General features: G+C 29.9%; 1 protein-coding gene across 1 annotated transcript; it reads right to left on the bottom strand.

Moving 5' to 3' along the window:
- Positions 1-4,731: 4,731 nt before the first annotated feature.
- Positions 4,732-16,979, bottom strand: ndl (serine protease nudel). Its single transcript, XM_011500233.1, has 11 exons — positions 16,964-16,979; positions 14,115-14,294; positions 13,137-13,253; positions 12,248-12,454; positions 12,020-12,168; positions 11,799-11,923; positions 10,615-10,992; positions 9,425-9,726; positions 8,933-9,074; positions 8,728-8,858; positions 4,732-5,008 (listed from the first exon to the last, which is right to left on the bottom strand). Exons 1-11 carry the CDS (start codon positions 16,977-16,979, stop codon positions 4,797-4,799), a joined length of 1,959 nt encoding a protein of 652 aa, XP_011498535.1. The 3' UTR covers positions 4,732-4,796.
- Positions 16,980-20,454: the final 3,475 nt, after the last annotated feature.

The raw sequence follows: 20,454 nt of genomic DNA, 5'->3' as shown, positions 1-20,454 counted from the left end.
TCTATTCTATCGATATTAATAGGTTTAATGAATATTTAACTAATTTAATTTATTAAAAAGCAACAGTTCCAGAGGGTTTTTTTTTTTTTTTTTTTTTTTTTTTTTTTTTTAAATTTATTAATCGCATTCGACATGTGAATTTATGGATACTATTATTATTATTTCGCACATATTACTGGATAAATTGAGAAAAGTTTTTAAAATACTTTAAATTATTTTATGTATAATATTAAATGCCAATTTTTGTTTTGTTTTGTATTTATTACTTATAATATTGCGATAATGGGCAGGTTTCGACTTTTATTTATTTCCATGAACAACACTATACCAACGGATATATTTTTAATACGTGTTGGCGATTTCGAATAAAATAACAAAATTATCTTTTCATATTTTTACGATATAATTTCAAGCAATTTTAAGAAAAGAAATATTATCATGTCAATTCAAATAATAGAAAAAGAGATCATATAAATGTTGAAGCTTTATTATAATTAAATATTGCCACTGGAATAATTATTTATTGTTATGCGCTAATTGATTAGAGTCGTTTGTGCGCTAATAATCAATCCACCATTGCTACGAAGATTTTCAAGAACTTAATTCAACACACTAAAATGATTAAAAGTAGCATTAAAAATTTTTGTCAAAAAAAAAAAAAAATCCTGAAATTATTCGACAAAGACATCTATGCTTACTCAATTGCACTTTTGAAGCAAACAGTCGTATACATTTGGGTAATATCGAGATTATATAAATAGCTGCGGTGAGAGAGGAAAATCATAATTTGCGCAATACAGATCCTAATCTACGTAACTTCAAACATTACCTTTTCAAGTCTTAAATTTATACAATCGACACTTTAATACAGATCCATGGGATAATTCAATATTAAGTCAATTATTCTTCAAGTAAAATGATAAAAGCATCAACAACGTCGACATCCAAGCGGCAAAGTTTACATTCATTACTTGCACATTTAATACCAACAAATTGCAAACCAACATTCTCTTAACTACCCAACCAAAATACCTTTACTAAATACCTACACGCCTGCAATCGCAACTATTATCATTATCTCGATCGTTTCATCAACCACTGGCGCGTTGCTTTTCATTGATCCACGATATACAAAACTACGACGACACTTAAACGGTATGCCATCACACACTCTTACATCGTACGACTGCAACAACAATCTTTTCAACGTGTAGTAAGTACACACGCATCCCATTCGCCTCTGCCCATTCGGAATTTATTTCTCCCAAAATATCGATTATCCTCTCAAGTATCAACCTACATCCCTCGTTCCTTCCTCAGCACTCCCCCCCCCCTCCCGCCCCCGACTCACGGACTCACCGACCCAGACACCGCCCGTCCCACACCGCGCTCCGAGTGTCTGTAGAATGGGTGGAAGGGGGATAAACTATTCGCGCCCACAGCTTAATAATCTACGCAGTTCCCCGTCCAAAAGCCGAACTTCGGCGTCGTCCGGCGGTGGCACTCTCCTCCGATCTGCAACTCTCTTCGCGCGGCGATCAGGAAGAAAAACGACGCGGCCACGGTAGAAAAGGCAAAAGCACGGCCGGCGAGCCCCGAGGCGAGGAAGAGTTGGTAGGGAGAGAAAAGGAATGTAGCGAATGGGGTCGCTGCCGTTGAAGGCAAACGGCTGCGCCTGTCGACCTGCCTTCCACCGTTCCTCGCTCGTCCGCGCGACCGCTGCCTTCTGCCTTCTTGGACACGTAACCGAGCCGTTCACCACATTCTTCGCTCGTTAATTCTCTGGCTACCCGCGAGCACTAGCCGAGCCATGTGCGCGGGGAGCGGGATCCTTGGACGCTCGCTGTCGCTTACCTTATGGTCCGTGCGCTTACCTGCTTACCTTTGTCGTATTGCTGCGATTGGTATTTGGCGGGATGGCGGTGGTAGCGGTGGTAGCGGTGGTAGCGGTGGTAGCGGTGGTAGCGGTGGTAGCGGTGGTAGCGGTGGTAGCGGTGGTAGCGGTGGTAGCGGTGGTAGCGGTGGTAGCGGTGGTAGCGGTGGCGGCGGTGGTGGCGGTGGTGGCGGTGGCGGCGGTGGTGGCGCAGAGGGGAGGGGCAGGTGGCACCGCTCGATGGTGTCTTCTCGCTTGGGGTAAAATTGGCTGGTTTGATTGACGGGAGACGGTTTGTCGGGCGTGTCGCGGACAGTTGGAATTTCCTGGACGATGACTGCCGAGGAGTCGTGCAAGGAAGTCGGACGACCTGGGATAGATTCGCTTGGTTGTATTCGCATCGCGTAGAGAGGTGTGTGCGAGACTAACGGCGTTCATTACCATCAAGTCAACCGACGACTGAATTACTGTTTGCCATCGGCCGGTACCCGTCGGTACACCATCATTAAACGTAAAACAAATGCCAATGATAATAGGGTAAAACAAATTGGTTTGATCGACGGAGTTGATTGTACGAGAGTGTGGGAGAAGTTATTATAGGATGTTCATCGAGGGTTCGTTAGGTGTCGCTAGCAAGCGTCGTTAATACGCATTCCTACGTATTTTCAAGCTACGAGGCTCGAGGAATATTGAGAATTTTTACATCGGTGACGTGATCGGTGGCGTCTTTGCCTTTCCTAATTCTAGCTCTTTTACTCTCGACTACTGCGTAATTTACAAATCAATTCGACTGGAAACACGCGCGCACGCACATGCATCTGCAATTCAAGAGCTAATGAGCACGTGCGAATATGTGTGCACTAACGGTGATTTGCATTATATTGCATCTGCAATCGGAATGTCTCTTTCGTAGTCACTCACCTGTTAGAATGACAAAAGAATGACAAAGTAAAGATTCACCCTCTGATATAATTTAGGCTAATGCATAATAATTTAATTTAAACGAAAAGCCGACTGGTGGCAGTTTTTCAGGCCAACATAGATATTTGACAAAACGTCTTCATTTACTCGCAAAACTTCCTATCAAGCGATCCTTTATTTAGCACTTTCGAGTGGAACTTTTTTTCGTTGCGCTTGATGTGTTAACTCTTTTTGTGAAATCGGCTTCTCTCATATCATCGTTACAGGACTCTTGTGCGATGCTGTCTTCTTGGCGCACTAACTTTTTCTGAATACAATCGAAATAGTGTTAGAATACGCTCGAGCTCGCCAAGTTCGCTAAGCCGAGTACATAATTGACGAGAAAGAAGGCAATAGAAAGTAAAATTGTCTTAGTATGACGCGAATTGTTGAGGTTACTCATTGACAATTTTGACTGTGGCACGAAATGAATCTTTGACTCATTTGTTGATAATTGCATTGTTCTTTGCTCTCATTATCTGTCAAATATGATTGTGTAGGAGCTTAGTTTTGTGTATTCTGCAGAGGTAAGCGTCCATATGATTAAATTCAAATTTCTTATTGAATATACTGTTATTTAGCATTTCATGCTATTTTATAATAATGACATGAGAATGAATTTGTCAATTTTACAATTATTCTTTTCAATTTCTGAGAGTTCATTTCCTATTTTATTTGATTAAGAATAAAGTATTTAAAAGTTACTCGATGAAAGTTTTTAATTTTTTTTTTTTTTTTTTTTTTTTTTGTGGAAATTTTAATAATATATTAATTTAATAATGTAATTTTTCTTTTAATTATATTATATTAATTTAATAATGTATGTAATGTTCACATACAATGGAAATGTCAAACCAATGTTATAATTTCATATTTTATTATGTATTAATAAATCATCGCGTATCTTCGGACTAATTAATAATCTTATTTTATCTTATTATTTAGCAATATAAAAATATATTTATTGTATTTAATTATTCGACGTAACAGACACATTTTACATATGAAATATAAAGCCAACAGCTTTGTTTTTATATAATTGAAAAATACATTTAGAAACTACTAGTAAAACTCTCCCTTGTACTATTAATAATAAAATGTTAACGCATAAACATATTAATTAGCCTATTCATTAGAATTACTATGTAATATCGGAATATTATTTTGAAGTAATTATATATATATAATCATTATTGTCGATGCTTAAAACACGTCAAAGAATGTTGCAAATCGAAATTTACGTTCGATGGCATATTCGAAAGATAAATCGCTTATTACAGATATAACATCATACAGAAAATTTTATATTTAATTTGCGAAAAGTGAGAATAGTAATTTTACATAAGTTACCAATTAAAGTTGCTCGAGTATTTGTAGAAATTTTAGCCCATTGGCAATGAATCTATTGTTAAAATCTGTTGTTTTCCATTCATTCATATACCTCTGTTAAAATATTATTCGATCTCGAGTAATGGGCGATTTATTAGAATATTTCAATAAAGTTAATTTCTTCCACAATATAATATGCTCTTACAGTTTTCCCTATACAATCTATAACTTTTTTCACAATGTTTTCTAAAACTAATTGTACAAAAATATAAAAACTGAAAGTAGATACGCTTATGTAATAAAAAAAATTCAATACATATCCTCATTGTATAGAGTACGCAAAGTATCTATGAGAATAGACGTGACAATTAATGTATGAAAGAGTTACGTGATTTTTCTAGAGTTTAACGCACGACTTACTTCAGCAGTAAATATAAAAAAAAAAAAGTAAAAAAGAAAAGAGAGAGAATAAGAAAAATGTCTGACTTCGTTCAGAGCACACGAAGACAAAGTTCAGTCAAGACACTCGTTCCATTCACCGTCTTCGTTGTGTTAAGGCAGTCTTAACACAAGCACTCGTATGTTAAAGTCCTGTCAGGAGCAATGGCATCGTTTAAGACTTCAAGGTCGTCATCTAAAAGTGGCTCGACGACATCCTTTCGCGGCGATCCAGCAGCTTGCGAACGTTGAAGTTTGGACAATTAGTCTCGTCTTCGGCCCCGAGACAATTCACAACACCATCGCAGCGTTGCTTGGCCGGCAAACACTTCGGGTGCAGCTTATTGCAATTAAAGCCCGGACATGTCGAGCGTATCTGCCGTAGGAATTCTGGAGCGTTGCGATTATCTGCGATAGACGGAGAACAAATGGATTATAGTGCGCCAGAATTTCTGTCTTTGTTGAAGTTTATTAGAATGGAGTTTAATAGAAGTTTATTTCATTAGTTGTGCAAAAGTTGTGATCATTGTATAGATCATCGTCGATACTTCTATCGAATAATTCACATTTTCTTGTAATCTTTTGTAATTTGATTCTTATTATATGAACACATTCAAATTTAAAATTATTATTGGAATACAGACAAATCAAATAATATTATATAATTTTATTACTTTCACATTCCTTTTTTTTTTTGTTATATTGGTCACTAGATTGTTATTACTAGAATATGAAAAAAATTACGTTTTTTTTTCTCCAATATGTATGTATTTATATAAAATGTGAAAAAAATATCATTAAACATAATTATATTAATTCATATTAAATGTATGTAAAGATTATGAAAGTCTGATTTTTGAATTTTTTCTAATTAATAATACAGAGTTAATTATAAATTGTCGATTATCTCAATTATATAAGATGCTTCCTAGTGATCATCAATTAAACATTTTATTTATACAATAATTTTTTTTTCTTTTTTAATTACAATATTTTGACAGCTTATTAATTTTTCTTTGATCTTTTAACAATACAATATAAATAAAATTACGAGTTTGTCAGGTAGCTATAATAAATCTAATTTTTTACATATTAAGATCATATTAGATTAAAAAAATCAATTTTTATAAAAATGTTTTAAGTTTTTAATACAAAAATGAGAATATTTTTATTCGTATTGCTAGAACATATCTTTCATTCAAGAGCAGAAGAAAAATTTTTTGAAATATTATATTTCTGTAAAAGCATCTTCTTGTACATTCTTTGTATCCAAAATCTTTACTCTTTTTAATAATTATCATCACTTATTACTAATTAATAAATTATTATTACTTATTACTAATATTAAATTATTACTAATATTCTGAATTCAATAATAAAATGATAATTCTTAAAAATTTTATAAAATTCTTCCTTTACAATAGCCGATATGAATGAGTCAATAATTATTCATTCTAGTCATTAATGACACTTTTTCAAAATATTTTTCTTACCACAATTTATATTATATATATATATATATATATATAAATTGTTAAAAGTTATTTCATATCATATATTCACAATATAAAAATACTTATATAGCAATTTGATTTTATAAATATAAATATTAGTAATTTTATTCAATTGATAGAAATATTTATTGTGAAGAAAAACCAGCAATGAATATTCTTTTTTTATCATCGAAGGAATATAAAAAAAGTATTTAAAATTTGGTCTATGATTAAATTTATTTATAATGATTATATTTAAATTATTATTTATGAAAAATTGGATAATAAAGAACTTTATTAGGATAATTCATGTTAAATAACTTAGTTCACGGGCATTTCATGGGGTCAAATTCGATCCCAAATTCGATGCCAAAAGATTCTTACATTAATATTTTTATTTAATATTCAGTATACATTGTGTAATAATTAATATAAGATTCATTTACATCTATATTTGAAGTCAATTACTAAAATGCAATAAAAATTAATGAAAGAGTCAATTAATAATTCGCATAATCGACATTTCATAATGATATTAATGATTATCATAATCATTTGGAATTTTATTCGTTTGATAATTTCATGTATTTTATTTAAGAGTGCTTATTTTGTATCTGAGTCGAGTATTTTTTTATCTTTGAAATCTATAAAATTTATTAACTCAATGGTCAATTTTTTCGTATTTTTCATTGATTTGGCTTGAAGTTATAGCCTGAGATTAAAGATTATATAATTGAATTCCACTCATTTCTCATATTGTTATTGAATTTTACCTCTTTATAATATATTGTTATACCGCTCTGTCCGTTTTATGCCACTGATAATAAGTTTTTTCTTTTATCAAAACACTTTATTATAAATATTATTAGGAAACTCTGCTTAAAGTGTGAGTCACGACTAAAGCCAGTTTTTTCTGGAATTGTGCACAGTCTACGATACAACGTGTAAAAGGAAGTAGTAATTGCAAACGTAAATTGCACGTGATTCGTAGGAAGAACGTGAAAGGGCGAAGAAGAGCTAATGATAAGTGGGAAGAGAGAAAGACAAAGATAACGAGCTAACAGCGAGTGAAAGAACGAAGGGAAGGGGGAATCTTTTAGACTCGGAGTGCTTCAAACCTCAAACTTCATTGCCGTTTATTATACGATAGACGCGCTTAAATATATCAAGATAAGAGCTATTTTTAAGATAAATTCCATTTCAACAAATGAGTTCTTCAGGATAATTTGGATGGTGGTGCCGGAGGGGCCAAAAAGGCAGGAAGACGGAAAAAAAGAAAGAATCTCACTTTGTGCCTATGCCTCTCATGACGTCATCTCGCTTTGTAAGTAAATTTAAAAAAAAAAGGTAGCAACGTAGTGTGTCAATGTGCGACTTTATCGAGAGGTAATCTCGGCGAATCTATAATTATGTTAAATTCGCGTACGGATTTAATTGTGGATGGAAAGAGCGCACGTAAAATTCAGCCAAATAATCACAATTAGTCACCAATAAAATCCAAACGAAACAATGCAGTTGCAAAACATAGATTGTAATTTCGTTTGTTTTTCTTTCATTCTTTTTTTTTTCTTCTTAACTTGATTTCACGAGGCTATTGGCTGTGTATTGAGTGTCATGGAATGCTGATAGGAAGGTACTCGCGAAAATACGCGTTGAGAATAATGCGTATTAGTAGTGACATATCTGGTGTTAGAGCGAAAGCTAGTAAGCGCGTATGTAAGACAGAGTGGGAGAACGCGACATCGACCTTAGGAGTAATTTCTTTTTATTACGTCAGTTTATGTCGTTAATAAATTGCATGTCAGTTATTGGCCAAGTTATTGTTATTATCGTTTTCTTTGGCCTTATTTCTCACTGGTTCGGTGTGCTATAATTTCTTGAGTGCCACAAGCCTATTTATTAATTTTGTAGAGGATGCTGTTTTAATGCATCAATTGATATTTCGTATCTTACAAGTAAACTATAAGACATTCCATTGTATTAAATTGGATTTTTTTCCTACGTAGGATTATTCGCATAGATTCTCGTATAGGACCCTAAGTACGATTATTAGTGCATAAGTTTCCATTTTTCATTTTTATTATATCATTCGATCAACATACTTAAACGTCTCATTGGATATTTATCTAGAATTGCTAATTTCTCGATTGATGGCTTATGTAATCGATTCAAATATATATTTTATATATACAATATGAAATTACATCTTGAATCTGATAATTGGTGAATAATGTATACGATCAAAGTATACACCAAATGCTTTATTTACGTATAAGCTTTATTGTTTCAATTATAGTTAACAAATGTATGAAAATTGCAATGGCAATGACAAACTGACAAATAATCCTCCTAGATTTCAATCTAATCGGCAAAAAGTGGCTACGAAGATTTTTCATACAAAAATGATTATGAATATATAATTATCTATGTGGGGCCAGGCGATGCAATGATAAAGAAGAATCTTATGAAGCGAAAGATTAATTAGCAAAAAATATTGACATTCCGAGTAGAGAGCATTCGTTTATTAAAGTTCAGATGTATTCAATCGCTGAATTATATTCCACTCGTACATACACGGACAAGCGATTATGAAATAATCAAATAATACTAATATGAATAAGTCGACAAACTTACACAAAATACTATTAATCCAATCACGAAAGTGAGAAACTCTAGTGTACGCTCCTGGTTGATTGCGCCTACCACATCCAATGCCGTGGCTCACTATTCCACCAACGTACCAGTCGTAGCCCCAATCGGATGACCTGAAACAAAACCAAAGAGATTTAATGCTTCGATAAAATATCCAATCGCCGATAAAATAATCTTTATATAGGACCTGCACATCAAGGGGCCCCCACTGTCGCCTTGGCAAGCGTCCCGTCCTCCTTCTCTATTACCTGCGCAGATTTCAGCTCGATTCTTATCAATTGCTTGCGTGCAGTTTATTATTGCCACCTCAACTTCTTGTAAATGGTCGACTGAAAGTTTAAGCGCAGCTTAGCGAATGTAGTTTTTAATTTAGACTTTAAGCGATTCATCTCATTTAATCGCTCGATTGCCTTCTTTGCTAACGTAAATGTACTTGAGCACCATAGGCTTTGTTAAATTGTCGACTAAAAATTAACGATACACTGTAACTGATTTTTCGATATGACAATGACAATTAGCACTCGTAATGCGGTAATATGCCGTTAAAAATCTATGCTCCACGAACGCATTATTTTATTATCGTGAAATATATGCATTGAAATGAAAAATTGGAAAATTGGACAGGCTGGTGGTCATGTTCATTTAATTAGAATTTTTTTACAATTATAATTTTGCTTACGATCGGAACCCCCTTCTCGAGTCGCGCCCCATCCCACGGCTACGCATCTCTGTCCAGGATACGGCCGCTGCTGACTCGTTAGGAAAAAGTTGCTGTACACGTCTGGTAAGCGTACAGGTCTCACCCAGATATTGAAATACAGAGGTTCGTTCAGGAGACAGAGTGCTATGTCATTTTGCAGGGTTAAGGTATTGTAATGCTCGTGGATTACCAGGCCGATTAGGTAGCGCGTCTGGCGAGTCGGTGAGTATGAAAATCGCCTCAGTACTCCTGCGTCGATATCGTAGTATTGCTGCTTGTAACTACGATAACATATTGCAATTATATGACAGATGTATAGGAAATGAGAGAAAGAGATACTTGTTACATCCTTTTACTCCTTTACTCACGAGGAGCTTATTTCTCTTAATTAACAATCCTATTCTAAGAGGCTTATGACGCGAGTGCGGCATTTACATAAAATTTTTAATATTCGATGGGACAAGATGCTTGAACTATTGTGTCTTTAACCAAGTAGTTAGAAATTTATACAAAATTCCTGACATAATAGTTATTAATACAAAATTCAATACTTTAAGCATTGAAAATTACCTGGATTAATTGATAATTGAAATGATAATTTGACAAGTACGAACCCTATGATTATATATAATGAATATACTCTTCGCATAAGCAGAAGGTATTTTTCATTACGATGACAAGACTCTCATCAATTTTATACATTTTATGCTTCACTCTCCATAAGTTCCAAGAAAGAAGAATCCTCCTCATAATTAATGAAAAACTTTTTTATTTTTTATTTTCATAGATAATTTCATAATTAATTTAGAATTTTAATAACATTTAACACTGATAGAGCAATGTATTAGAAGTATCTAATTTATAAGTTTAAAATGGGTTATTGTTATTTTGGTGCAAATGTGATTGTTCTGCTGTGGTTATGGTTCATTCTATTACTGGAGATAATAATATTTTGTCCGAATAATGTCATTTATACGTAGCGTAATAATTTCATCCATTGTCGTTGCTTATCATTCATTAAATAATTCAAAAAGCAATAACGCGTAGCCTTTTAGTTCCCATAAACCATATCACTTTAACCGAACCATTATACATTTGTTATTTCTTAAGGCCTTTAGATGCTATACGGAACAATAAAAGCCGACGAACTGTAAGGGCGACTGACTTACTTATTGAAGCAATGGGCCGCACTCAGTATCCAAAATTCGTTCAATATAACGCCACCACAATGAAAGTGACCATTCTTGTTGATTGCAATAATAAAAGGCCAGGAGAGTGGTAAACTGTTGTGGCCGCCCACAATTCCGAGAATCGGATCGTAGTTTGTGTTGTCGCTTGTTGCATTAGCTCGCTCGTTGTCAATTGGGTATAGGTTGTCGCTGCTTAACGGTTGGTCAAAACGCGAATCGTTGGTAAATGGACAGCGCACGTATGCTATCCCATCGGGACACTCGGACACCAGTTTATTGGAGTATCCGTCAGTTGTTAAATAAGGTCCCATCTCGCTTTGTCGTGGTATCTTCACTAGTTCAAATTCGATATCCCCACTAATTTTTTAGTCATTTTCAGTTAAATTTAAAAAACTCCATTCTATTTTATATATTCTATTTTATGTTTCATAGGCTTAAATGGCACTATTAAAGTTTACAAGCTCGCGAGTCATATTAATGAGCGCTAATTGGTGTTTGGCGTCATATCGAGTTTAACATTTAGTTTTTCTTTGTTACTAGTAATCAATGTAATTAGCAAAAAGTAATAATTATCTAGAACATTTTTCAAATAATTAAAATATTGTATGACTAGCGACTAGTCGGATGTTTAAATGTTTTTTTACAATTTTTCTTTAAGTTCATTAAAATAACAATAAAAACAACAAATTTACTAGGTAATTGACGTTCATATATATATATATATATATATATATATATATATATATATTGATATATCAAATAAAATGTAAATTAAATGTTAAGTATTTTTACTCATTATAATTAATTTTACAATTTAAAAACTTTCTTTAATAAGTGTTTATCAATGTAATTTTCATATTAGAAACATTTGCAGATTCTCTTAAGTATAAATAAGTTTCATTAAGTAGTTCTGCATTTATATATTATACATAGCCTAAAGTCTTATAATTAATAATTTAGTTGCTCTAGTTTTCTTTAATTCTTTAGATTATAGAGTGTTTAAAATTTAAAAATTTTGGATTTATAGAATTTAAGAATTAGAGCCAAAAGGAAAACTAGAAATACTTATACTACGAAATATAAAATGTCAAAATTTACATTAAAAAAAAAAAAAATCAAGTCATATAGACTTATCGATGTTTATATATAAAAATTTTGCAAACCTTAAAAATCCAAGCTCACTCATACATGAATCTTTGGCCCAAGCATAAGCATATCCACAGACGGGATACCATCTACTTTGAAAATTTTTTTGAAGGAAACCCACAGAAGAACCAACTGCATTTATCTACTCGACGATAGAAATTATTTATATTATTTGCAAGTATTGTAATACAAGTTTCGTAAAAAGTTTTGTAAACTATTAAAGTCATTTTATAAATACCTCGTTTGCGTAAGTGTACGATTTCGTTAAAATGCAGCAATTCGTCTCATCTTTCTTATTTTTGCATATTGGGCTTCCATTGCAACGTTCTTCGGGAGAAATGCAATTACCAGATGAGTCATGGCAGCTTAACGAATTTTTAGGACATCCTGGGAGATGTTGAATAGAGTCATGTCACAATGCTATAGTAATTTAACAATAAAAATGTACAAATTAGCCATTATTTACCGAAACATCCAAGTTCGTCATCGCTGTGCGGGCAGTCATTATAATAATCACAACGTTTCACTTGGCTAATGCGGTCTTTGCAAGTGCACGCGGTTTCGTCGCTCGCGTCAAGACAATCGATATTATTGTCGCACCATTTTAACTGCGAAACACATTTTGAACCATCGTTACATCGATAAAAACCAGTGGGACAGCGTCGAACAAATTCTGAAAACATTAATGTACAATCTGAGAAATATTAATGTACGATTAAAATGACATTCGATCACTATATACGCTAAGTGTGTGTGTGTGTGTGTGTGCGCGCGCGCGCGCGCGCGTGTTTATATATATATATATATATATAAACATATATATATATATATATATATAAACATATATATATATATATATACAAAGCAGATAGCGCTTTTGGTGCCAAGCTATAGTGCCAAGTTATGGTTATTAAGAGAATTTTATATCATGCGATTACTATCTATAATCTATAGATTTTATATATACGATTTGAGAGTAAGGAGTAATAGCGTAGAATTCCAAAGAAAATATAAGTTATAAGTTTCTCAAAATTTTCGAAAAATCACTAAACAAAACAACGAATCAAAAATTTCATAAATTTTCATAATCATATAATTAACTGATATAATTCATTCTCGTAACGAAACAAATACCACTTAACAATATGCTTTTATAATATATATTCAGAAATATTAATACTGTGATAACTTTTAAAATGCAAATAATATCTTTATGATATTGATATAATAAATACTTAAATATATCTATAATTATTACTATGCAATATACGATTGGTATAATAATATTTTTATTCTATATTTAAAAATAAGAAACTTCGTATATAAATAAAGTAGCATCTAAATATTCTTATTACCTTTGAGGTGAGAGGTGGGTGAATTATAAAATGATTGCACGTTATGAGCTTGCACATTCTGGAAAAGCACATCGAAATTGTGATTATCTTTTACCGTTGGAAATTGATAAGATGATACTACGGGAATTAAAGTGCAAAATAATCTTCCTCTATCCATTGTATTTGTATGAAACAAATTTTGTTTATAAGTTGAGTTATTTATTGATTGCGTAGTTTGATAATTAGAATTAACGGCAAATTGCATAGGGAATTTCTGTTGATGCATGTATTGTTGTTGTGGCTGATACTGGAACGGAATAAATGTCGGCACGGAGTACGCGTGATTACTGGGTTCCAATTGCATATAGTTTGATGATGGAAGCTGTTGATAACTTGTTACTGAAAATAATCATCTAGGTGTAGACATGGAGAGATGCGGTAAGAAATATCAAAATATGAGAATTAAATGCAACTTTAGCTCTGTGAAGATTACCTACTTTTTCCAATATCTGGTACTTCCAATCAACTTTATTGTAAAACGAGTCTCTTTTATAATCATAAAAAATTGTACAATTATTGATTTTTCAACTAATATTGAATGTGACTGTTATCATTAATATCAATATTTATTTAAAAAAAGAAAAAACAAAAAAAAGAGAGCTTTTATCTAAATATTCTTTTATACCTAGCAAATCTAATCACTAACTTTTTATTTACAAGCCTTTAAAACAACTAATTATATTCGCTTAATAGACAATGGCAAATTTATTATCATCATTAATTATTAATTATTGTCCTCTTTTATATATTATATTTAACATTGTGTAAATTAATGTTATTAACCTCTTTTATATATTATATTTAACATTGTGTAAATTAATGTTATAAACCGGGTGAATATATATATATATATATATATATATACCAATCATACTCAACAACCATAATTATAATTATATAGCGCATACTGCCGCATGCATACGCTATTTTAATGTTTACCTGGCATCGATTGCATTTGTTGTCCGGTTTTGTACATTTCCATTTCATTACCACCCACGCTTCGTATTACCTGACGTTTCAGTCGATTCATAAAATAGTGAGAAACGGGTGCTTGATGCTTTGGAATTGGGACGGAATTCTTTAATTCATGATTATTTACGAATTTGATTGAATTCGCATCTACAATACGTCAATGATAAATTAGAAGGATGCAGTTTGGGATAATGTTTTTTATTTCAATTATTTCACAATAATTGCGATAATCGAATACTCGGTCTTACCGTATTTCAATATATTGAATATTATAACCGCGATTATACAGAAGCAGCAAACAATAAAAAATAATGATATGAGCAACCCTTTATTTTGATATGACACTATAAAAAATTTGTATCGACAATGAAAATAGTTGCAATTAACTTAAATTACATTTGGATTCAATTACATACTCTTTTAAGAAGGCCGGATGCCGAAAAGCATTGAAACGTAAGATTTTTGATTGTAAGAGTGATTCACTTCACTGTTCAATTTGAACTGCAAATAGTAGAAAGATTTTACAGTAAATTCCGCAAGACAATGAAACGAGAACTTGCCGCCATAAGCATTAAGTGTTTAAGTAAAATACACAACAATGTGTTGAAATTTGATACTGTTGACAAAAGTATTTTACGCGTTTGCTTTTTACATTTACAAATTTCAAGCAATGTTGATTGGTAAGAAATCACAATTATATCTCCAATTTTTAGTTTATTTTGAAAAAACATATTTTTACTCGCCTTAACAGGCTTACTGGTAGCAAATCAATTAAAGCATTTATGGCATTTTATACTCAAACTTTTACTTAGAAAATGTTGAAATTATTTGTATTCGGCTATTGATATTATGAAGTTTCAAAAGAAAAAAATTGCGGAGACACACTAAAAAATTAATGGCATTTTCAAATCAAAATCTCTACCAAGTATTTTATATGATTTTTCTTTTAATTTATAAATACGAATGTCAAAAACAATTATGACTTGATTTCAGTAGAAATTTATTTAAGAATTTATTTACATTTTCTATGATTATTGTAAACGAAATTCAATCGGGTTTACATAGAATAATACACAGAGGCCTAAACTCTGAAATTATTATTGAATTTATTATTGAAGTAAAAAAAAAAAAAAAAAAAAATTATTAAACAAATTAATCCGAAATATTGAAGATAAAAAGTAAAATTTACTATTATGATTTTATTTAATTCATTTTATTTAACTCAATATTTAACTCAATTTTATTCACTATTATTATTTATATTATGAGTTATGAAATCTTATCAATATACGTAATATTACAGAATTTATTACAATATATATTGAAATTGTAAAAATCCTAATTATAGTATTTGTCTTTATTAATTATTAGAATACTCAAATACTCATTAAACATTGCAAAATATTATTACATATTGGTGAAATTAATTTTATGGTTAAACTTAAATTAAAAAAAAAAAACATCATAAATCACGTGTGAGGAATATATGAATGTAAATTGTAACTGTATTTTATGAAATCTAATTATATACTCAAAGTAAAGCTATTGGTTTTTTTTTGTTCAGTTGGAGGTAATTATATTACTTTAAAAACAAAATTTTGTTCCTAACTCACTTAGATATAAATTTTGCCCATATAAAATATTGATAAAAATACTAGTGATAGAAATATCTATATAATATATAATTCATTTACATAGGATATTGTGTATATATTTTTAATTATTATTTAATCTTATCATTTACAATTCATTCATAATTGTTTGATAAATATAACACGACATAAAACTTATATTAAGCAATATAGTACTAATGATTTTATATGCAAAATATATAAATTTATGTGAATGTTTGTATTTGCATTCAACTAATGAATTTAATAATATTTAACATCATAAGAGTATGAAATATCTATAAATTGATTAGTTTTATCGGCAATATTTACCTTTATAAAGTCCGAAAGAACAAAATAATATTGATCATATGATTAATTTATCTCAATAGGATACTCGCAAATAATTATATTTGCAAAAACATTAATTTGTGTAACACTTCAGTTTATCAATAAATTGTAATATAATCTCTGGATATTCAATATAATACATTCAAATTATATTATGCCGTCTTAGTACAATAGCATGTTTATACATAAATGAAATATTTTATTAAAATATTAAGCATTTCTTTATTATCTTTATATTATAAATGTTTAATAAATTGAAAATGTACAAACGTTATTTATACACATTCAGGTTGTACAAATATCGAATTATTTACAATTGTTAACAATGTTACTTAATATCATATATAAATATATAGATCCCTGTGCCTGGATTCTCTGTGTTGTGATTCTTTCTCTCTCTCTCTCTCTGTGTGTGCGTGTGCGCGTGTTGGTATGGTATTCAGCTCGATATAAAATACGGTGTAAAACATAGGGTGATGATTTATTTTATCTGTGAGAAATTTCAAATGGATTGCAATCAAGGGCACTACGCTTAATCCTGGATATCATAATTTTTTTTTTTAGAAACGAAGCAAGATAAAAATTGATGAAAATAATATCACTGTTTCACACTTAGATAAATTCTATATGTGATATCTTAGATGCAATATTATCATGAATAATCATTGCTATTAGATGAAATACTTATTTTGGAAGGTAATACTATACATTTTCTTGAGCGTTAATGTTAATTCGAATATTTGCGAATTTTTGATCGTGCGGATAATGGTAATTCCTTACATTTATATTATTTCATACATTCTTTTATATATAGGCTTTGATTTACGAGGTATCGAAAAGTTTTTTCCCACATACTTGATATTACCAGCATGATGATGACATGGTGATATTTATTCCAAAAGAAGATTTGAAGAAAATATTGCGATACATTAACGATGGCTTGGGTACGTTGTCGGTAGTGTTATCCAATGATATCGACTATGTTTCGTTACAAATGTTAGATTAAATCATTGAATGAAGAGCAAAAATCTTAACTATCACTTTAAAATACATATTAATTATGAGTTACTTACTATGTAGTAGTCAACGAAGCAAAATTTCGATAGGTTTTTCTTATTTATTATACTAGCATTACTTCTTCAATGTGAGTCTGTGCGACTTCATATGTACTTATGGTTCATTGATCTATCAAAAAGTACATATCAATAAAATGATCTTTTCTTAATATATTCGCATTATCGATGTTAATTTTCAATCCGTCAACAATTTCAGTATCTTAAATTAATGATGCGAAGAATAAAATACAAGGAACATGAAAATTTTGAAAAGCTTTATATTAAAAACTTGGTATTCTTATGGATCGATGGAATTAATTTTCTGTCGTGTAAGTGATCTGATGGGAGCATACTATTCTACAGTTCCGTTAACGCCATTGTCCAGCGTAAATACGCACATACTAGCTTTTTATCGACAATGTACATCATTACTCAACACATGTTACCTAGGTAGTCTCTCTCACTTTCTCTTGAGTGGATAAAGCAGAGACGCAGGTGATTCGCGTGAACGGTTAGCCAGTCTTTGCGCCAACATCAGCACGCTAACGCGTACTTTCATTATACGTGTAACTCTTTTTATATACTTTTCAAGTTACTACTTCTAAGTATCAAATGATAATATATGATATATATATATATATATATATATATCATATGATACCATCAGAATATTTGATTAATCAATTATACAGATTGTCGCCATGTGCATTATAAGTATTATTTTTCTTTCCTGCTCATTCCATCGAAATTGTGAGAAAAGCCTTTATTAGACAATTAAAGAAAGTGAGTTAATATTTTGTGCAATTTGACAAAACCTTTAAGTGCCATAAGTCTAATGTTATTGGTGAAACTTATTACATATTCGAGCTATTATCCTTTCTACATGCTCAATATTGACTTCTAATACACTTCACGAGAATTGAAATAATTAATGGTGAAATTTATGATTATATCAGAAGAATGTCATCGAATAAATTTTATTCAATTTGCAAGCAGATTGAGATGCAGTCTGAGTACATCGGTAAAGTGGATTCCATATGTAATGACCTAACAAATGCGATAGAGGGATTTCATTATATATTCAACTATGGTAGGCATTATTATATTTAGTTACATTATATTATTTCTTAATAAATATTCTACTATAGGTAATGGTAAAAATTATTCAACAAACAAAAAAAAAATTAAAAAAAATATGGCTTTTCTTAATTAATAGTAAGATAAATTTAGAAAATTTGCAAAAATATATATGGTCCATTTGTAAAAAGTTTTTCGAAAGAAAATCTGTAAATACCCCTTGAAATATTTGATTTATATGATCAAAAGATTTGACTCTTTACATACAATTATGAATCTGCATCATATTTTACTTTATTTACATTTATATATTACTTTAATTACTTTAATTACTTATTTAAAGCTGAGTTTACCATATGTAAATTATCACTAATCAAATGGACTTACCATAATTATATATAATATATTTTCCTATAATTGCATTCTTAATAGGTATTCTCAAAAGGTTGTATTTAACGTGCGTAATTATTTAAATAAATTGTAAGCTTAACAATTTAATATTTATATAAAAAATCAGGAATGAAGCATTATAAATAAACATTGATCAGCGAATAAAATTAGATTTACATTAGTTGTGTATTGACGCATTAAATCATTTATATATTTCATATAGAAAACTATTCATTATAAATATTAAGAACTCTATTTATGTAAATTTTTTTTTGCTTCATTACGTTTCAGCTAAAAACTGTCAATTTAATTACTTTTAACTAGGAGTAAGGAATTAATAATAATATCCCATAGCATATTTATAATCAATATATAGATAATTTTATTTTATTAATAATTTATGGTTGTAAAAGTTAAATATTTTTGCATTTTTTCATTACAATTATTGAGCTGTGTTTTATCGTATAGAATTATATATTAAATTTATCATTTATTAACGTCTTAAGTCATTGAAATATATTTTCAAGTTCATTCGTTGTAATATTAAACAGAAAAATATCAAGATATTTAAGATTTATTAATCGTAAACTATTTTATTAAAAACAGAAAGAAAGGCATATGTTAAAAAAATTATAATTCTTTCAATGAAAACTATCAATTTACATGCGAATCAATGCTTATTGTTATACAGTCGACTATAGTGAGTTACAAAATATATTCTAGTCATGTAAAAAAAGTTGCGGCAGTAGAAAAGGAAACGAAATGTATCGTGTATACAACATCACCAATTTGTTTATCTAGAAATAAATAATATCTACGAATTGATAATAATAAAGGTATTTTAATTATCAATTCATAAATTATATAAGTATAAATAAATATAAGTATGTGCTAATATAATTAAAACTATTCCTTTAATTAATGTATTAAATTCTAGTTTTTAGTTAATTTTTAACAAATATAGTAATATACATTTATAATTATATATATATATATATATATATAACGTTATAACCGTATCAATAATTTAACGAAAATTACAAAACTTTTTTATGAAATACATAATTAGTTTATTGTCGCACTTTTGTTGGATTTGCTCTTTTTTTCAGTGTCTTAATTTTTAAACGAATAAAAATATTATAAATTATGTATTAAAAATAATTAATGGTATACCGATAGATTAGAAATCAGTCAATTTTTTGATAATCATAAATAAATTTAAAAAATTTTTTTTTTTTTAATAATAAAATGTGTGATTACGTACCAAGATTATTTTACATCAATTAAATTATATTTTAATATGCATAATGAGCATTTCATGAAACGATAAAATATATAAAAAAAGTTATAATTTGCATTTGTTTTTTTAATAGTAACAGAAAGGTCTATCTACTGGTTTCAAGAATGATGTTGGAAAAGAATTTCATAAACAATAATAAATATTCTTAGAAAAGTAAGTAAATAAAATTATTTGTAATTACAGAATTAAATGTAAATCATTATGAAGTTTTAATTAATATTTTAACTAAAGTTAAATTATATTTATTAACTTTTTGTCACTAAACATCCATGCTATTGGCACTTGTTAACAAAACTGCAATTAACTTTTGTATAAATGTATAAAAATACATCTATGGAATTTAAATTTTATACGTTTTTAATGCTAATACTAGTAGTATCGACAAAAATGAATACTCGATCATTTAAATCTTTTCTTTCCTCGAATAAATAGCTTTGTACTATAATATAAGCACAGAATTATCTACAACATAAGAAAGTTGAATTATAACCCTTAGAATATAAATTAGTATATGAATATTTTTT

The sequence above is a fragment of the Ceratosolen solmsi genome, unplaced genomic scaffold, assembly GCF_000503995.2.
Source record: "Ceratosolen solmsi marchali unplaced genomic scaffold, CerSol_1.0 scaffold41, whole genome shotgun sequence".
NCBI classification, from domain to species: domain Eukaryota; kingdom Metazoa; phylum Arthropoda; class Insecta; order Hymenoptera; family Agaonidae; genus Ceratosolen; species Ceratosolen solmsi.
The sequence above is the reverse complement of the archived record's forward strand: the minus strand, read 5'-3'. Positions and strand labels throughout refer to the sequence as shown.

What these genes read in the sequence shown, in the direction of transcription:
- ndl (XM_011500233.1), bottom strand. An exon ending in ACCCACCTCTCACCTCAAAG is followed by an intron (nt 12,455 to 13,136) that starts GTAATAAGAATA and finishes TAATGTTTTCAG; the next exon opens with AATTTGTTCGACGCTGTCCC. An exon ending in GCGGCCCATTGCTTCAATAA is followed by an intron (nt 9,727 to 10,614) that starts GTAAGTCAGTCG and finishes ATGTTATCGTAG; the next exon opens with TTACAAGCAGCAATACTACG.